General features: G+C 38.2%; 1 protein-coding gene across 31 annotated transcripts in view; it reads right to left on the bottom strand.

Moving 5' to 3' along the window:
• ptprk (protein tyrosine phosphatase receptor type K) overlaps window positions 1-19832 on the bottom strand; it is a 118158-nt gene that overhangs the window by 15941 nt on the left and 82385 nt on the right. For 22 of the 31 annotated variants that reach the window (XM_034899436.1, XM_034899442.1, XM_034899440.1 and 19 more), the window contains 12 exons: window positions 18067-18249; window positions 17556-17675; window positions 16988-17097; window positions 16674-16875; window positions 16477-16582; window positions 14166-14238; window positions 13765-13887; window positions 13509-13583; window positions 12770-12806; window positions 8131-8266; window positions 4282-4311; window positions 1381-1541 (listed from right to left, as the gene is read on the bottom strand). In XM_034899436.1, the coding sequence (XP_034755327.1) occupies window positions 1381-1541; window positions 4282-4311; window positions 8131-8266; window positions 12770-12806; window positions 13509-13583; window positions 13765-13887; window positions 14166-14238; window positions 16477-16582; window positions 16674-16875; window positions 16988-17097; window positions 17556-17675; window positions 18067-18249 (1356 nt within the window). The remainder of the gene's footprint in view (window positions 1-1380; window positions 1542-4281; window positions 4312-8130; window positions 8267-12769; window positions 12807-13508; window positions 13584-13764; window positions 13888-14165; window positions 14239-16476; window positions 16583-16673; window positions 16876-16987; window positions 17098-17555; window positions 17676-18066; window positions 18250-19832) is intronic. The other 9 variants (XM_034899445.1, XM_034899462.1, XM_034899446.1 and 6 more) reach the window with 1 other exon arrangement.

The raw sequence follows: 19832 nt of genomic DNA, 5'->3' as shown, positions 1-19832 counted from the left end.
GGCAGGGAGGGAGCTTAAACGAGTACTCGCGTGCACGTAATGTAACGGTATGTGGACGAGACAGTGACTAAAAAGAGAATGCGCCTGGCGGCATTAAAACAAAGCAGTAAATCAGAGAACTAATTGACTTACTTTTCCGGTTTATTATTATTTCTTAAATTATTTAAATGTATTGCCAAACAACATTTTATGATGACCTGATAATATCTGTCTTATAATATGTCATAAAGCAATGCATCATCAAGGCTGTGTTGTAGCTGTTGATGAAAGCCTTTTACCCTTGCACAGTTACCATATGCAGTGCACCCATCCATATGAACACATTGTACACATATTTTTAAAGAAATGGCAGAGCAGATTTCAAAAACAAATCCAGTGTGGCAGGGTTTACTACAGGGGTTTGCTGATGGAAAGAGAATCGGTATTGGCATCAACACTAAATTAATCCATTTTGGTTGCTCCCTTATTCTTATAATATTGCATGCTATCTCTATAAAAACAATATCAGTCCCCACTGGAAACTAAATTTTTGTTTGTAAGTAAGATTTAACATTAGTAAGATTTATAATGTAAATAAGTTTTGCATAGCCTGGGTGCTAAGCCGCCTGTTTTTCAATCCTAGTGATGTCCCTGGACTACACGTTCTCCAGTCATGACTTAAACATGAAAACCATGCACAATTTTTGCTCAATGTGGTCTTATAAAGCTATGAATTATTTAACTTGAGACAGAAATGATTTATCAGCAGTTCTTCCGTTCAAACATCTCAAGACGTAAACATGTACACTTTCTACACTTGTGTGCACTTTTTGTTATTGTTTTTTGATTTTGTAACTGTCAAACTGATAAGGCTGAATCTATTCTTGAGTTCTTCTTCTTGAGTTGTTATTTTTTAACAGCTAAAAATGATTAGGTTAACAAACAGTGATTTGCAAACATTTTGATCATCGATAATTCCTGTCACTAATTTTCAAGGCCAAAATACCAAACCTTGTTCCGGTTTCTGTAATGTGAGGATTTGTGAGACAGAACAAGACATTTGAAGACGTCACTTTCTACCTTGGTAAACTGTGATGGACATTTTTCCCTGTTTTTAGACATTTTGGAGAGAGACTAAATGATGAACCAAAACAATTATTGAAGATTCATCAATCAAAGCTGAGTTTGAGAACTGTAAACTGGCTGTTAGTAAGAATAACCTTGCAATTGCAAAATTCAAGTCTTATCTGTGAGGAAAGAAGAAAGGAAATATAGAAAAGGATAAAACTGAATATTAGATTCCAAGTGTACTTATGACAGTTCTATGTTTCGAAGATAGCCCATTGTTAATACTACTGTTTATGGTTAGAATTACAATATTATTCTTGTTTATGAACCTACATCTGTTGTTATAGTTGTGAGAGTCCATGAATGTCACAGCCATGGGATCCTCTCCATGCAGAGTGCTCTGGTCAGCATAGCTGCGATCCATGGCATTCACCATGTGAGTCATTTCCTGCCGTGTTGTTCCAATGGCGTCTTTACGTTTTTTAGCCAGTTTCCTGTTGGGGGCAGAGAGAGACACAGTTATGCATCTTTTAAACAAATACACAAACATCAGCTAGCCTGCAGACCACTGCCTTGTAAGGAATAGTCTCAAATTTCAAAGTATAATAGGATGTAGTACAAAGTATGTGGTATCACGTCTTTTTTGGCGATGAAAGCACAGGCTGCAGGCTGCTGATTTAAGATGCAGAGTTTGGATCAAACAAGGAAAAGAAAAGGAGAAAAGAAGGATAGTGAGGAGAAGAGAAAAAGAGAGGAAGGAAAAAGGAGAGGGCAGGCAAGGGAGGTAGAGGTAAGTCTTGTTTGTAAATGGCAGCATGTAACAGGCTCAGCTATAGGAGCTGACGGAAAATAGCATCTAATACAGACCAGGGACAAGAAGCAAAGGAAAAACCTGTCGTCAACCTTGTTCCCAAAGATGAGCTGTCAGATGAAAGCCTTTATAAGTGTTTTAAGTAAATTTATTTACTTTATTTTCTAGTTGTCTGAAACTGAAAAAATAAAAATGTAATTTAATGATATTTCTACAGTAGACTTTCGATAAGGCAAAAAGAAAACAAACCAATGAAAAAAATCCCAGGACTATTAAATATTTGGGTTTTCATCCAACAGCAGAGATAGGAAATTACCCATTAAAACAACAGCAAGGGAATAACGTATGATTTACGGAGCTCAGGGAAACTATTTAGCAAACAGAGTACCACCGTTATCATCATATGAGTAGTAGCCCTCAGGTGACATCATAAATAGTCAGTCCAGATTTTTGAGAGGCACCTTCATAGATAACAGATTTTAAATTTTAATCTGCAATTTTTCTTCACAGGTTGTTTTTGTTTTGTGGTATTAAATTTTCCAAGCAACATAAACCTTTCTTTATCATAAAGACCAGTGTCTGGTGAAGAAAAATAACAGTTTAAAAATTGTATAATTTCCAGGTTTAACATCCATAAAATCCCAGGAAAAAACACTGTAGAGGGATTAATACTTTGAGCATGACAGAGCATGCAGGAACATTTTGTAACCAGAGCCACAGATATGCATCAGTTAGGACAACATCTGTTTCAGGAAAACAAACATTTATAAGGTTTTTAGTTGACCTGCTTTAAATTAATTAGTCTCTTACTTGTATAGCAGTTTGAGGTCCAACATAAATGTAAACAATGTTTTCTCAGAGTTTTGATGAAGAAATAAATGTTTGATTGTTGCATAACTGATTAAATATACAGCTCTGACTTTTCCCCAGTAAACAGACAGAAAGCATGCTTTGTTTTATTGTATATTTTACCTCTTCACCCCAAAATACACCAACTCCACCTCTGAGACCACACACACACACACACACACACACACACACACACACACACACACACACACACAACAAGCACTCACTCACTCACAAACATTGATTTAACTGCTGACCAAGTGTAGCTGTTTATGTGTTTGTGAGTGTAGTACTGGTTGTTCAACAGAAAAAATGAAAATTGGAGAAGGCAATACATATATCATAAACCACCATATCCTGTGTACTTATACTGTATATTTATGGTATAGAAAGGAGAGAGAAGTAGAAACAGAGAGAAAGAGAGGGCGATAGCTGGGACCAGAACTAAGTAAAGAGTAGAGAGTAAATCTATTTGGTATTATCATTTTTAAGGTCTGAATTGTAAAATGAAACTTTAAATTGATTTTGAGCCAATATATGTTATAAAAAGTACCGTAATATCCACTAAACATGCCTGATTTGTATTTAAAGCAGAAAAGGCAAAAACATCACTATACAGTGTCAGTGGTGCCCATATTTGGTACAGTATTGAGGTAATCCAAAGGTTTTAAAAAGTAATCAAATTACATTACTTTAATATTGTGCAAAATAAAATAAAAACAAGCTGGTAATGAATAAATATCAATATTTTTTAACTGATGGGTTTTGTTACTCCTGAATAGTGCACTAAATACTTACTAAAGACTCTTTTTAAAGGAAGTGGAATTGTCCATTGTGGTCATAGCAGAGGAGACAGTGTAGAGAAGTACCCACAACACAAGAAAACCCACCAACAACTACCCAAATCCGAGCCATGTGCTCCACACAGAAAGGGAACCAGCAAAGAGACACTGAGTATGTGCAGCAGAGTGACCGTAATACCTGTGACTTGATGGGCGGATGAATGAACACATGACTACATGCACACAAAGAGCTACAAGTCACAAGTGCAGCATTCTTTTTTCAAATAACACGCTTAGGCCTGTGTCGTCCCATTTTGGCTTGCTTTGTTCTGGTTTATGGCCTACTTTGGCCTCTATAAGCCTGCTTCAGAGCAACTTTGGAGCATGTAGAGGACACCAGGGCTGAGGTCAATTCACTGTCAGTTCAGTCCCTTTAAAACTAAATCAGCTAATGATTCATAGAAATCAATGATTTATATATTTATTTTGAGTTTTTTCTGACAGGAAAACAGCAAGCAGTCTCTTGCTCAATAAAACATTTGCAATGTCAAAGCATTTAAAATATTTATATAAATGGTTGAAAATCCTGACCTGACTGATGTGTGAACCGACCCCCACCCTGGCAAGGTGTCAATGAGGATGGCTTTGGCTGGTTGGTCAGAGCTGAAAATGTGTTTTGTCTTGAAAAAAGTATACTGCATCTTTAAAAATAACAACAACTAGCCACTAATATTTAGCCCAATAAGATAACAGCAGCTGGGTGAGCTGATTGTTGATTGGTTGTTTACTTACAGGTAATAAGAGTATGAATAGTAGGTCCTCCTGGGGTTGTGAGCCAATCAGAAAGCAAAGAATGAGACAGGGTCATGAATATGCAAATTGGGACAATACTGTCCTGTCCCAACCAGCAACAACAGAAACAGAAAAAACACCTTTTGATTGCTACGCCTTGTGGGTCATGCAAGGGGTTGTTATAATAACTATGGGCCCTATTTCTTTAAAAAGCTCACGTAAAATGTTAAATTAAAACTTAAAAAAACAAGCTAAGAGACTTATAAAAATATTACTGAACTAACAACAAACTACCAATATTAAACTATAACATGCAGTCAATCTCTTCTTTTCTTCTGAAGGTGTATATTTTAAAATATTTAAGCAATATTTTAAGCTGAATTAACTGTAACCGGAAGGCCCTGATCAGAGATTATTTTAAGCCCCAATCAGCCAATCACCTTTACTTATTCCAATTGAAAGTAAACAACTTGTTCAAACTGATACAAAGCTATCCGAACTGTTGCACACCGCAGCTCGCTTCCTGTAGAGCAAGCATGATCATGTCCCACCATTTTAAAGATGCAGTATTGTTCAAAGTTGTAAAGGTTCAATGACAATGAAGATTGATCTCCCCAGAAACTTTTATGAAAAACTACCAAATGCTGTCAACATAGCTTCACACTCATGAGGGTGACATAAAATCACAAATCATTTAAATTGAAACCAATTCTGCCATCTTTACATGTTAGATCTATTTTTATGGCTAAAAATTAATCCAGGTTTTTAGGACTTACTCTCAGTAGCTTAAAGGCAATTTTCTATACAATAAAGAGTGATGCAAATGTTTTTTCAACCAGAAATTGCTGTCATGAGTTGATAATGTTGGTTACCGCACAATCTCACATGGTTTCATAAATCAAATCAAAAATATAACTCAACAAATAATGTAAAAACACCACACAAAGTATATCCCTAGAAACATACTTAAACATAAAATATTCTGTTTCCAAAAACAACACTGTCAATTTTTTTGCATGATGGTGAATATATTTCAAACACAAAATAGTAGCAGCTTTTGCATTAAAAAGAACATTTTACCCAACACTTGAAGCTCAGGTCCTTGGGATATCATTTAAACTCAAGTAAGCAACATAACTGCTGAATCACATAAATACATAAAGAGAATTAGAATAAAAAATATGGAGGTCAGGGGCTGAAGAGCGAAGTTCTCCTGTGACAAGAGTTCATTACTGTCTGTAATTTAATGTCTGATTGTTTTTGATTGGCTGAGTGTGATCATGATTGGTTGTTATTAAGATACTGTTTTCCTGGTTGCTCTCTAAAGCCTCTGGCAAAATGCAATTCTTCAGTGTATCTCCTGAAAGAGACAGTTGATAATTACAAGTTAATGATAATTAATCCTGCATTTCTCGTAACATGTGCAAGATACATGGGGGTCAATGAGAGAATCAAGCTATTTATATGGATACTTTTTATCATAATAAGAAAAAGAAATGTGATTTGAGGCACTCAACATGAATGTATCTGTCCTGAATATGCAAATGAAGCTCCTAATTATTCTCTTTTTAATGAGGCACTCAGGTTCCCTGAACACCAGATTTTAATTAAAAGGTCACTGAAAAACACAGCGTGTTAAGTAATAGTTAATTATTACACACATACACTTGTGTGCATGATTTAGAAATGTGCATATACACATCTGCAAACGCACGCCTTGAAAAGTACAAAGACATAATTCCACTTCATGTAACCTCACGGATGATCAGGTTAGATTTGATGAATAGTGAGCAGGTTATATTAGAAAACAAAAATTGTCCAGATTTGAGATGGGGATTTGTGTTGAAAGCATGATGATGACGTGATACTATTTTAGAATTCAAAAAAGCCACTGTGATTTGCTTTACAGTGTGTCATAGCTGGAATGATGAACCGGTTTAATGCTGCTGTCATATTAATAAACCCAAAACAACATGTTTCATGTGGAGCAAAGAAAAGTAAACCCATTTTGGTGCTTCATAGACATACGATCATCACACTAACTTCTTACAGAAATAAGATGATTAAATAAGACTACAAGGTTTCTAAATGAAAATGTTACAGCCATATAAAAAAGTCTAAAAACAGCTTGATCTACTGCAAAAAAAGACCTGTATAATTCAGCTGCTGTACAATGCTGCAGCTGCGTTCTCATGTTGTAGCTGAGTTTAGCCACCACATGGTGGAGCCCTGCACCAAACTAACACACCACAGGCCAAAATGTTAAAGTGACATTAGGAGCAAATGAGACTCTTCTCGATGCTCTTCTCGATGCTCTTCTCGATGCTATTCTCAAGTGAAGTATTATATATATATATATGTATGGTGTCATTAAGGCTTTTTTTTGTAGGAAAAGGGAGAAAAGAAAAACGTGAACATAGAGACTAAAAGAGTGTTAATTTAGAGTCATTGTTTTCCTTTCATTGTGTATATATACAAAGTCACCTACTGTCTAAAAACAGCTTGAACTACTGCAAAAAAAGAACTGTATGATTCAGCTGCAGTTCTCATGTTGTAGCTGTTTTTTGTATATATATACAAAGAAAGGAAAACAATGACTCTTAATTAACACTCTTTCAGTCTCTATGTTCACGTTTCCTTTTCTCCCTTTTCCTACAAAAAAAAGCCTTAATGACACCAGTACAAACCCCTTTTACATGTTTAATTTAGTTCACCACATTACCCTAAGTGACAAATTGTTGTGCTTGAATTCTTCTAAGTGTGAACCTAGGTGGCAACGCTTCAGTACTAGGCAAAGGCTTTATTTGACAGGACAGCAGAAGATATGAAAGGTGAGAGTTGGGGGGAATGACATACAGCAAAGGGCCGCAGGTCGGAGTCGAACCCGGGCCCTCTGCGTCAAGGAGTAAACCTCTATATATGGGCGGCAACTGAGCTACCTGGGCGGCCACTAGGCAAAGTTTTGCCTAATGTTTCGATACTGGGCAAAGGTTTGCCTGATGAAGATCTAGTACCAAAGTGTTGGCAGCTATTAAATTTATCTTTACAAGTTAGACTGCGTGCGGACGTTTCTTTGCAACTTTTGACCTACTCATCCCCAGAGTGGGATTTCTAAAAAAAAGAAAAGAAAATGCCAATTGCTTAGGGGTAGTTTCCAGCATCCCAGACCACCCGGATTGACTATGGTAATTGGCACTATGTGTTCATGTACAGAGCTTTACTTAGTTTAAAATACTATTTTAGGAATATAATATATGGTCTATCGGAGAAGTAGCAGTGATCACTTTGAGGGGGAGAGGATACGTGAGGTAGGGATTTGTAGACCAGAAAGGGGGAAATCCCACGCATCGCCCCTGGAAAATAGCACCCTACTCACCCTCCTCCGACGCACCTGTTGTAGGTGTGTAAAGTATTTTTCTATTATAAGTGTGAACCTAAACAAATAAAGTGTATGTGGCAATGTGTGTGCTCCAATGGCTTAAAAACGTAAGGTCTTTGTCAACACTATCCCTAACTCCAATCAACCACCTTTCATCCTCTTACAGGAGTTTTACTTTCCCTTTGGATTTCAGGAAAACAAACCATCCGCTATTTAGTCCCTTAAAAACAAACAGACTTCAGGAAGAGGTTCTGAAGGAAGATCAATGCGCATGGTGGATGGATGAAAGATGGTGTTACTACATCAAATACTGGACCAACACACAACAAGAGAATGTATGTAGGTGCACATTTGTGTCTGCGTGTTCTTGCATCTGCATTTGTGTTGGTGTAGTACTGTTGTCAATATCACTTTTCATGATACTCTTCATTAAAGCTACTTCAGCACACTTGGTATGAGCTGTCACTCACCTCTTCTTGACCAATAGGATGGCTACTAGCACCAGAAGTATAAAGACGAGAACACCAGCACTGATCCCAGCGATCTTCACCACCCGGTCTGTCTGTTTAGCGGGGTCAGGGATGACTTCTGGCTCCTCTGTAGCACCTAGTGATAAAACAACAGTAACAATGTGGCTCTAACATAATATAAGCTCAATCTACCAGATTAGCACAGTCATTATTGATTCTTTTGTAGTATTAAGAGTGGACAAAAAGTACAAAAAAAATGTGAGCTTGAGCTTGCTTTGTTTTCTTGTACTGTTATCATGGTGGCCATTGCTGTTGCTAGCCATCTTGGGGATACATATGTATAAAATATTCAGTGTCCACTATCCCTTTATTGACAGGCTACTATTTAAGCAGTAGTTTAAGAAACTGAAAATCAAACAAAACAGCTGAAAGCATCTTTAATCGTCTTATGTGAAGTGTCATATCAGATAAAGAAAATATAAAAAGTGATAATTTTTCTAACCACCCAAACTCCCTATTTTTGAAACAACGTTCTTGGGCAGTGAACAAGTCAAATAAAACCAACTAAACTTTCCAGGAACCCTGTAGACCTCCATATTTCTGAAATGTTGCTCTCTTGCTCTGACTGTAAGTCTGTTATACAAATTTTTGATTCCTGGCGCAATTTGAAGTATGCATGCAACCCTGTATCACCCTATGCTGAAAAAGAATGGCACCTAGCAGCCTCAGGAACTGTTTGCTTTCTCTCAAGATGTCTTTACAAAATGCCCTCACGTCAGCAACGTGGTGAGTGTGATAAGGAAACAAATCCCGATCAGGAAGGTTTAATCATTCCTGTGCTAAAGATTAGGTAAATATCAAGACTCTAAATATTCCTTGTAATACAAAGTCAGACAGCTGCAAATGCCATGGTAACTGTCATTTCTGATCCAAATTTAGCCAGAGGTATGTTTGAGGAGCTTATTTGGCTCAGAGATTGAAATATTGAGATTAACAGTTAACTCTCCTTTATTATGATTGCTATGTAATAATGAACAACTGAGATTGCTTTACCCACAACAGTCTACTGAACAGTTCATATCTGCACATTTTAGAAGTGAATATGTGTTTTACATTAGACTTCTGGAGCTAATGCAGGTAAACACCAACAAAGAAACAAGTCTGTGCTTTGATCTAAATGCTAGCGTCAGAATGCTAACATGCTCACAATGACGAATGAGCCGGCATAACATTTGCCATGTTCACCATCTTAGTTTAGCATATTAACATGCTTACCTTTCCTAATTAACACAAAACACAAAGCACAAGTAAGAAAATTGTTTTACAGATATTTGGTCATAAACCAAAGTAATAGACAAATTAAAAGAACTGTCCTGATGGTGGCGCTAGTCAGGGGTTCCTCAATATTATTACAACTCATACTCAGGGGGACATGAATGTCTGGACAGAATTTCCTGGCAATCCATCGAGTTTATGATGAGATATTTCAGTCTGGACCAAATTGGTTAACCAACTGTCCCTTGGGCCATGACGCCAGCACGGCTAAAAATCTAATCTATTTAAATCTAAAAAGGACAATATAAAATCCAGTTAAAAGACAGTAACACAGCAGCAGTGGAATCTATCTATTTTTATCATTGGCATGTACCACCTTCTGGAGCTGGGTCAATTGAGCTACAGGCTTACACAGATATCAGCTTCTCATTCATTTTTGTGTCTCACCTGATGGCAAATGTAGTAAACCAGTGAACTCTGCACACTCACTACTCCTACTCTCAGCTGCAAACACACTAGAAATTGACAACATATACACAGATAAATAATCACTCTCAACTGACACTGTGTCTTTTCACTGTATTTAGCTTATCATTGGCAACATGCTCTCATTGGGAAATGCCTTTAAAATACAATTTGACTGAAACTACCTGATGTTTCTGCACCAAATGTCACAGTATATAACTTTTACTCATACTCCTTTCTGTTCCTGATGACTTCAGAGAATTTTTAAACTCGCTGATTTGGTCTGTTTGGAATATAATTCACAAATTATGTTTCAGGCAGAGTGCACACTGTAGTAGAGATTCAAGCATTTGATCATGGACAGAAAGTCAACAGAAAGAGAGCCTGCATTGGTTTCAATGCTCCTAAGCTTAATGACCTGATCCCATAACACCAGGATAGTTCGTACTGCAACGAAAAAACATAATCATGCATTATGATAATCCAAATAATCCAACACAAAGACATATGCACAAAACTCAACATAATGCAATACATCTATCAAACAATAATCCATTTCTAACGCTAAATATCAACAAAGTAATCTCTCTCTTTATCTCCCTCAGTATTTGTGTCCTCAACTAAATATTTAGTCATAAAATGTTTCTGCTGGCTGAAATGCCCCCACCCAGCTCCGTGGCCTTAAATTCCACAAAAAGACCAAAACAACAGTTCTGTCCAACTTCCTTTCCTGTCTGTGCCCCTAAACCCTAGTTAAGCTAAAAAAAACAGTCACAAATATTAAGTTTATTTTTTGTAAAAGGCTAAATATTTTCAAAAACAGCTGGGCAGTGAAATAATCTGGACATATCAATCTTTTTTTTATCACTTACATTGATTTCAGCTTAACACATCCAGTAAGGGTCTAGCTGTAGTCTGTTATGGTGTTAAAAAAATTTAATCTCAAATCTGGCCATTTATTGTTTTATGTTAAACAAGGCCTGACTATGACTCCAAATTAGAGCCCGACCGATATATCGGCGGGCTGATATTATTAGTCTATTGGTATCGACGTTAATAATGACCAATTAAACAAATTAAATATATATGTATAAATAATATATATTATTCTTTTTTTGTGTTTTTGTTCAAAGGACTTTAAGTTTCATATCTTAGGTTTGTATTTTTATACATTTTATTTATCAAAAGTTTAATATATTTTGATGTTCCTCTGTTCTGTTGTGACAACAAAACTATTTATTATCACGTTATTTTAGTGTGGACTCATGAATAATTACAAATAACGGGCTCTACTCCTAATCATTTTGTATTTGTTGCTACACCATTCTTAGTGGTTGCTGGTTGCTTATTATTGACTGTTGGACCAGTCATTTGGCAAAGGGTATCAAAACAAGACCTAACAAAAAAGAAAAGCAATCTTTAAAAGCTTCTAAGTCCTAAGACCTGACCTCATAATGTTGGCTGTAGCTCTTAATGTCTGGAAAAAATTATCCAGGTCAGTACACTAACACTCACAACTTACCCACACAGCTACAAACACACAGCCGCACACACACACACACACACACACACACACACACACACACACACACACACACACACACACACACACCCTGAGGCAGCAATGACAATACACAATACCCCAGATGACCTAATAGGACCACCATTGCTTAATCCTCCCTCTCGAATGTACAGTTGAGTGCACACACACATGCAGAGGGACATAGAGAAAAAGGAGGGGACAGTCTTCTGACCTCTCTGTCCATTAGTGTCTTTCTGCTTTATTAAAAAAAAGAAAAACTAAAATAAATCGTTCTACTTCACTTAGACCTCCTCAGGCTAGAAAGACAGTGTGTCATCTCTTTCTAAGCCTTTGGCAAAGTAACTAACTTGTTCTAGTACCTACAACCACCAGCGATTCTTAACACTCACTTGATGACATCGGAAACACAGCAACTTGAAGGCACAGAAACATGACACCTTACAGGCAAGATTGAATCCCACCTTTGATCCATCCCATGTGATCAATTTCCCATGAGCCTACTGACTGACATGTCTTGGCCACATTGTACTCTGTAGATGAACAATTCCAGTTCACTAGGCCCTTATTATATTTGAACTTATTTCATTTTATAGGAACAAGGACATAGCATGGAACAATGCCAAATGCCACAGTATTTGTAGTCTAAACTACTTTACAGTCTGACCCTAGAATGGTCTTTATAAAAAATATACAAATCAATCAGCCACAATGCTTCATTCTACAAACATTATGGTTGATTGTGTTGAAAATGACTTTCACTTTTACGGTCTGGTTTTATGCTCCTTCGGCACTAGAAGGTCAAAGCAAGCACCCTCAGCTGGGTGCAGAAAGTGATTATAACTTTTGCCATAGTAACACCCACAATGCAATAAAAGGACAATAGCTGGCAAATACAATATTCAAATAATCAGCTTTCTAGTTTTGCGTTACCAGCCACATAAACAATTAAATTAACTTAATGTGTTTTTAAGCTTAACGCTACCAGGATTGTCAATTTCATTGAAAATACGTTAATGTATTTTTTGGTTTATCCTTGGTCTTACTCTAAACAGCTAAACTCTGATCCCTCAGCTGCATTTCTAAAAAATCTTTCCTGAAAACTGTGTGTGTGTGTGTGTGTGTGTAGTTTCCCGGGGATTAAACCAGTCTGATAATCTATCAACATATGGCTGAAGGTAAAAACATGACATTTAGACTATGTGCACATACAGAGGCTAAATCTGCACACCAACATTCCACATGATCTCTCTCTTACATGCAAAACATGATATCGTCCCTCTAATACCTAAAATACAAGTATCAAAACTATCATTACATCAATCATAAAACAAAATCGGATTAACAGTGTGTCCTTACCTTTAGTCGCCAGCCTCAGACACTGTGTCTTAGTTTCCTAAATAAAAACAAAACAAAACCATAAGAGCAATTAAAACTAGGGTTGGGCAAAATATTCATATTATATCAATATCGTAATATGAGACTAGATATCATGTTAGATTTTGGATATCGTAATTTTGTAAATATGACACAAGTGCTGTTTTTTTATTGGTTTAAAGGCTGCATTACAGTAAAGTGATGTACTTTTCTAAATTTACCAGACTGTTGATGTTCTATTATTTGCCTTTAACCATTTAGATGTTATGTCCACATTACTCATGATTTATTTGTCTGAAATCTAAGTGTGAAGATAATTGGTTAAAACACCAATTGTCAACAGTAGAATATCACCGCAATATCAATATTGTGGTATTTTGTCAAGAATATTGTGATATCGGATTTTCTCTCTATCGTCCAGCCCTACTTACAACACACAATAGCATTAACAAAGAGAATGTGACTTTGAATAATATTAAACACAGCACATAGGTATTATCAGTATAAAGAAAAACAAGTAGGGTTGCCTGCAGATATGTTTCAGTTTTAAATACTCTCAGAAGCTATGACTGCTTGCAGTTAGAAGCTGGGATGCAGTTGAAGTGTAATTAGTGTGTCTTTGAATGTAAATATAGTTTATTTATTTATAGCAGCTAGCAGGTGAGAGTTGTAAGTTCACTTTGTGTTTAGTATGTGTTCACATGAGTAAATATTTATTTACCCTCTCTGTGCTGCTAACAGCTTGAAGGTAGATGTTGTAGTTCTTCCTCGGGGCCAGTGGAGGATTCCAGAAACCCTGGGGATTAAAAGAAAGCGATGTTCAACTTTATTTGAGGCTAAAAATATGTAGATTGTCAGCTACTAATTCTTTGCAAATGAGGATTTGTGTTATGCCCTATTGGTTTGCTTTTTTTGTGTAAGTAAGCAGGATATGTAAATATGTCAAAAGAATATGTTGCTCAGATAAAAAGCCTTGCCTGATACGTCTTGTTGTCTCCAACAGTGAAGGGGAGCGGCTCAGGTAGGTTGCTGGGGGACAGCTGGGCGGCATAATAATATGGAGATCCCCCGCTAGATACACTGTGGTAAGAAACTGGGACCTGGAAAGAAGATTTTTTTCTATTAAAATAATAAACTCATAAATCTGTCTTACCAATACAATGCAATTCAGATAAAAAGGAGTTTTGTTCTACAAATAAAAAGGACTGCTTTATAACAGTTGGGAATCCAAATGTCTCGTAATCTATCGAGCCAAATGGTGGATATCTATCCTTTTTGGAATTAAACTCTTTATATTGTATGTTAGCAAACAAATGTATGCATGGAAGGCTGTAAAGGCATGGCTTGTTAAATGTATTTAGAACAGATTAATAATCACCTCAAAACAGTCAGAGGAAGCTTGACGACGTGTCCGCTGAGGATTCACTTCCTCAACTACAATCTGGTACGCACTGTGGACAAGAAGACAATGTAAATAAGTTATTAAATTAGTTTTTGTCTACAAAAGAAAGATACCCCAGGCCCAGGGGTGCCTGAGAGGGGGGGAGGATGAGCACCCCGACAGGACGGACTCAAGGACACAGGACATAATAACAACACAGACAATACAGTGCATCTGTGGCAGGATCTGCAATAATTAGTGGGGTTTAAAAAACCCATCAAGGCAGAATGAGATGCTTGGCAACGACACAACGCATAAAAGTAGGGTCGGGCACCAAACATCGATACTTTTATGGCACCGAACTAAATACTCTTATCCTATCAGTATTGAAAAATTTATTTTTCGGGAGGCCTACCAAATTTCTGGGGCACCCCTATCCAAAAGCACAACCAGTGTTATTAATGTTACTCTGGGTGAGTAGTTTTACCAACATTTTGGAATTTTGATAACTGTTTTGATTCACAATTAAGGTGGAAAATAGAAGTTTTGCATTTAATGTATTTGTATTGACGTTGAAATGGATTTAAAAAATATATAGTATCAAAAAAAGTATTGTTAGGAACCAGTATCAAAACTGAGGTATTGAAATTAGCATCGGATTAAAATATTTTTAAATTTTTGATGCCCAGCCCTACACAGAGGTTAGTTCTGGGAAGATGCAGGAGGAGCCAGGCCCGGAGGCAACCTACAGTGTCTGTAGCCTCCTAGTAATGCCAACACCTGCTGCCAGCAGTTCACCTGCCACCATAACCTAAGAGACAGGATCTCCTGACAACCCATAGGGTTCCAATCTTCCAATTGAGTTAAATGGCAACAATTAGATGAAGATGTAAGCAAGGTCATGGAAGTGACAGCCAAAGGGGATGTGGACCACATACTGAGAACGATGACCACCCTTGTAGTGAACATCGCAGCTGAGCAATTTGGAACCGAGGCACTCAAGCTTGCTCCATCGGCATATACTCTAAGCCAAAGAGTAAGGAAAACCCACTGCCTCAGGGAAGAACTCAGGGTGCTAAAGAGGCAATACAAGTCAGCGGGGGAAGTCGAAGGAGCCGGCCTAGCAGACCTGAGAGCAATCCTAAGGAAACGGCTCTCGACCTTATGGAGGGCAGAGTTCCACAGAAGGAGACGGAAGGAGAGAGCCAGGAACAGGTCAGCATTCTTGGCCAATCCATTCAAGTTGACCATGCAGCTCCTTGGCTAAAAGAGCACTGGCCACCTGACCTACTCCAGAATGCCATAAACGACCACCTCAAGGCCATAGTGACGCCAGCAGAGAACAACCGCTGGCTCCATGCGATGCGCTGATAACACCACCCGAGCCTTCATTAGACTTTGACCTGAAGGAGCCCAGCCTAAGGGAAGTGGAGGAAATGGTGAGGAAAGAAATATTAAGCTCAACACCAGGGCCAAGTGAAGTTCCCCACAAGGTTTATAAGTAACTGCCCAAAGCTATTGCGTCGGCTTTGGAGGGCCCTGAAGGTGATCTGGAGGAGAGGGACAATTGCCCAGCCATGGAGGTATGCCGAGGGGAGTTTGCATACCAAAGGAGGAGAATTCTGAGAACATTGACCAGTTTTGGGTCATCTCCTTGCTCAGTGTGGAGAGTAAAATCTTCTTCAGCATCGTGTCCAAGAGGCCTTCCAACTTCCTGTTGAGCAATAAGTACATTGACATGTCTGTGCAAAGGGAGGTATACCAGGAGTTCCTGGTTGTCTTGAACACACAGGCGTGGTAACCCAGCTAATCAGGGAAGTAAGAGAAGGCAGAGGGGACTTGGCTGTAATGCGGCTGGACCTCATCAATGCCTTGTGTCCAGGGTTGTACATCAGAAGATGTTTCTGTAAATAGTTTTTTCACTAATACACTTGGTTAATGAAATACTTAAAACATAGGATGTGTAGTGTCAGGTTTATGTGGCACTGCTCATTTAATTACTGTTTATCAACTTGGTTTTTGACATGCCAAAGAAAATTAAAAACATTAATCTCCAAAATAACAAGATTGGCATAATTATTATAATAACTGGTTGTACTGTAAGGCACATGTTTAAGCTTGAACACACATTTGGCTTACTGGTTGCTTTACATTAAGCAGAAAACAATCTATGTACATTATCTGTATACCAGCTACATGCTGAAAGTAATAAATATTAACTATGGAGAATATGAAGAAATATAGCCAATTACAGGCTGGTGTAACAAAGGTTTGGGTCTGGGTCTATACTGTATATGTAAGCATGTACCTTATAGGTGCTCCCTTGGCCTGGGCAGGTTTGAGCAGGACAGTGATGGTTGTAGCAGTTTCATTCAGAAAGGCCTCTGACCCATCGTACTCATCTATTGTGGGGGCTGAAGAAAGAGCAAGAGTCTTTATTAGTGTCCATGTATGACCTTTTATCCCACTTGCTGCCAATAAAACATATTAAAACGTATTTTCCACCTGAAATATTAGTAGTCACGTTGAGCGTGGTTGCGGAACCGAACCCTTTGGAGGTGGATGCGCGTATAGAGAGCTGGTATGTGACACCTGGGTGAAGCTGAGAAAACAGGTGATGGGTGGCGTTCGAGGGCAGAGACACTGTGAGTCCCGGCCGCTGGAGTGGCACCGAAGGGTCAAATGAACGCACACCACTGTAGTTGATCTGAGACGGGGCAGAGAGACAAAATTCCGGATTGTACATATATCCCACTGACTGACCTAAGTGAAAGTTTGCCTGCAACAACTTCTGTTCCCACTGCTTCTGCTTATAGTACCTCATACTGTATGATGACTCCATTGGGTTCAGCTGGCTCTTTCCAGTAAAGAAGAATTCTGTCTTCAAATGGAGTGGCTCTTAGTGACTGACTAGGAACTGACCCAGGGACTGTTAAAACACACACACACACAATTAGAAAAAATGCCCATAAAAAGTTGGTCCTCAAAGTCAAGGAGATCCTAGTAAAAACATACCAACAACAGGAATACATTGTGACTTTCCTGAACCAGGGTGAAGTGTACCCAAAGTTATAGCTCAAGAGTTTTCTTAATTAAATGTGGCTTTCTCCAAAAATATCAGTAACAAAGGTAGAATGTGACATTACTTGTTAATTTACAACATCCTAGCACTAGTCAGGATTGTCTTTATGCTTTTTAGTTTGTTATACTTCCCAACAGTGGCCTGTTGTGTCACCTAAACTGTCAAAGTACCTGTAAAAATGCTAACAGCATAAGTGTTTACTTTTTACTCTCTATTCACATATACACAAATTAAACATAAATGTTTTTAAAAATGAGAAAATAAATATATAGATTTAAAAAATAAAGTGTGTGTGTTTATCGCACCATCTTCATCAGTTTGTATAATGGTCTCGTCACTCTCTTTTCGTCCCTCTGGATTGGTCAGAATCATCCTCAGACTGACGTTGGTGTAGGGTGGCAGGTTTCCCACCAAGTGGCGTGGGGCTGTGAAGAAAAAATATGTCATTTTAGTTCATCTAGTGCTGCAACAAAGATTATTGTTCTATTAAGCCTGCTAATCCTTCTCTCATATTATCTGCTTGGTTGTTGGTCACTGGACTCCTCATTAAAATGTACTGCATCTTCTTATTATAAAGTACAAAATTTCAGAAATGACATGAGGAGTTGGCTTATCAACCAGACAGTTTTTCATCAGTAACATTTGTTTTAGTATTTTATTAACTCATTATTTGATTTAACAAACATACCCATAATGCAGCATTTATACATGTAATACAGCATTTCTTTATATTGTCTGTATTTAATGTATAACAGTGAAAACAGCAGTAGAAGTAATGGTGACAAAGGCTGTATTAACCATTAAACTGAGTATTACCTTTAGGGTCCATGTCCAAGCATTCGTCTTTGCTGCGGTTGTTGGCAGTAGTGTAACGGTAGCAGATGGTGACGTTAAAAGTGTGACAGCGAGTGATGTTGTAACCCAGTGACTCCCAGTCCACCGCTATCAGACGAGACCTGGTCTCAGCAATTTTTAGCCTCTTAGGAGTTCGCATAGGTTCTACAGAGAAACAGAGGAGAACAGGAAAGAAAGATTATCACAAGTTTTCTTAGTGACCCAACAGATTATCGACACATAAACTGTGTTAGACTGTAGCATGATGATCATAAATATGCCTGCTGCACTGTAAGAAGCAAATGTACTGTGTGTGGCCAAAAAAAACAGCGAGAGCACTGAGTCAACATTTTCCCCAAGATAAAACAACGGTTGTTTATGAAGATCTTTTTCATCTCCTTGCTGCCATTCGACCATTTCTCAAATGCAATAACTTCTACAAGGCACGTCTTTAGTTTCCATCTTTTATGTGAGTTCAGAACGGTTATTGTCAATATAATCTACCTTCTCTCCAGCCTGCCCAGGGCTTTAATTACCTTAACTGGCTCATTAAACTGGATCAATAACCCTGAGAACCCACCCACCTCCACACACAAACGCACACGCACATGCGCATGCATGCAGGCAAGACCCCAAACACATAATCAAACTTTTTCTCATCTGCTTTCTGCCTGCTCATATCAATCCACTATACATCAGTCATCACATTCTCATGAATGTTTCCCAACCAGTGCTTTTCCAAACCAGTGCTTCTCCAGCCATTCAACAGTAAAGATGGAGATACAGTGAGGAAAATAAGTATTTGAACACCCTGCTATTTTGCAAGTTCTCCCACTTAGAAATCATGGAGGGGTCTGAAATTGTCATTGTAGGTGCATGTCCACTGTGAGAGACATAATCTAAAAAAATCCAGAAATCACAATGTATGATTTTCTTAACAATTTATTTGTATGATACAGCTGCACATTAGTATTTGGACACCTGAGAAAATCAATGTTAATATTTGGTACAGTAGCCTTTGTTTGCAATTACAGAGGACAAACTTTTACTGTAGTTTTTCACCAAGTTTGCACACACTGCAGAAGGGATTTTGGCCCACTCCTCCACTAAGATCTTCTCTAGATCAGTCAGGTTTCTGGGCTGTCGCTGAGAAACACAGAGTTTGAGCTCCCTCCAAAAGATTCTCTATTGGGTTTAGGTCTGGAGACTGGCTAGAACCTTGATATGGTTCTTACAGAGCCACTCCTTGGTTATCCTGGCTGTGTGCTTCGGGTCATTGTCATGTTGGAAGACCCAGCCTCGACCCATCTTCAATGCTCTAACTGAGCAAAATCTCGCAATACATGGCCCGGTCATTCTCTCCTTAATACAGTGCAGTCGCCCTGTCCCATGTGCAGAAAAACACCCCCAAAGCATGATGCTACCATCCCCATGCTTCACAAAAGGGATGGTGTTCTTAGGATGGTATTCATCATTCTTCTTCCTCCAAACACAGTTAGTGGAATTATGACCAAAAAGTTCTATTTTGGTCTCATCTGACCACATGACTTTCTCCCATGACTCCTCTGGATCATCCAAATGGTCATTGGCAAACTTAAGACGGGCCTTGACATGTGCTGGTTTAAGCATGGGAACCTTCCGTGCCATGGATGACTTCAAACCATGACGTCTGAGTGTACAGTGGGTACGGAAAGTATTCAGACCCCTTTAAATTTTTCACTCTTTGTTTCATTGCAGCCTTTTTCCAA

Source organism: Etheostoma cragini, chromosome 18 (genome assembly GCF_013103735.1).
Source record: "Etheostoma cragini isolate CJK2018 chromosome 18, CSU_Ecrag_1.0, whole genome shotgun sequence".
Lineage (NCBI taxonomy): Eukaryota > Metazoa > Chordata > Actinopteri > Perciformes > Percidae > Etheostoma > Etheostoma cragini.
This window is presented reverse-complemented; position numbering and strand designations above follow the sequence as displayed.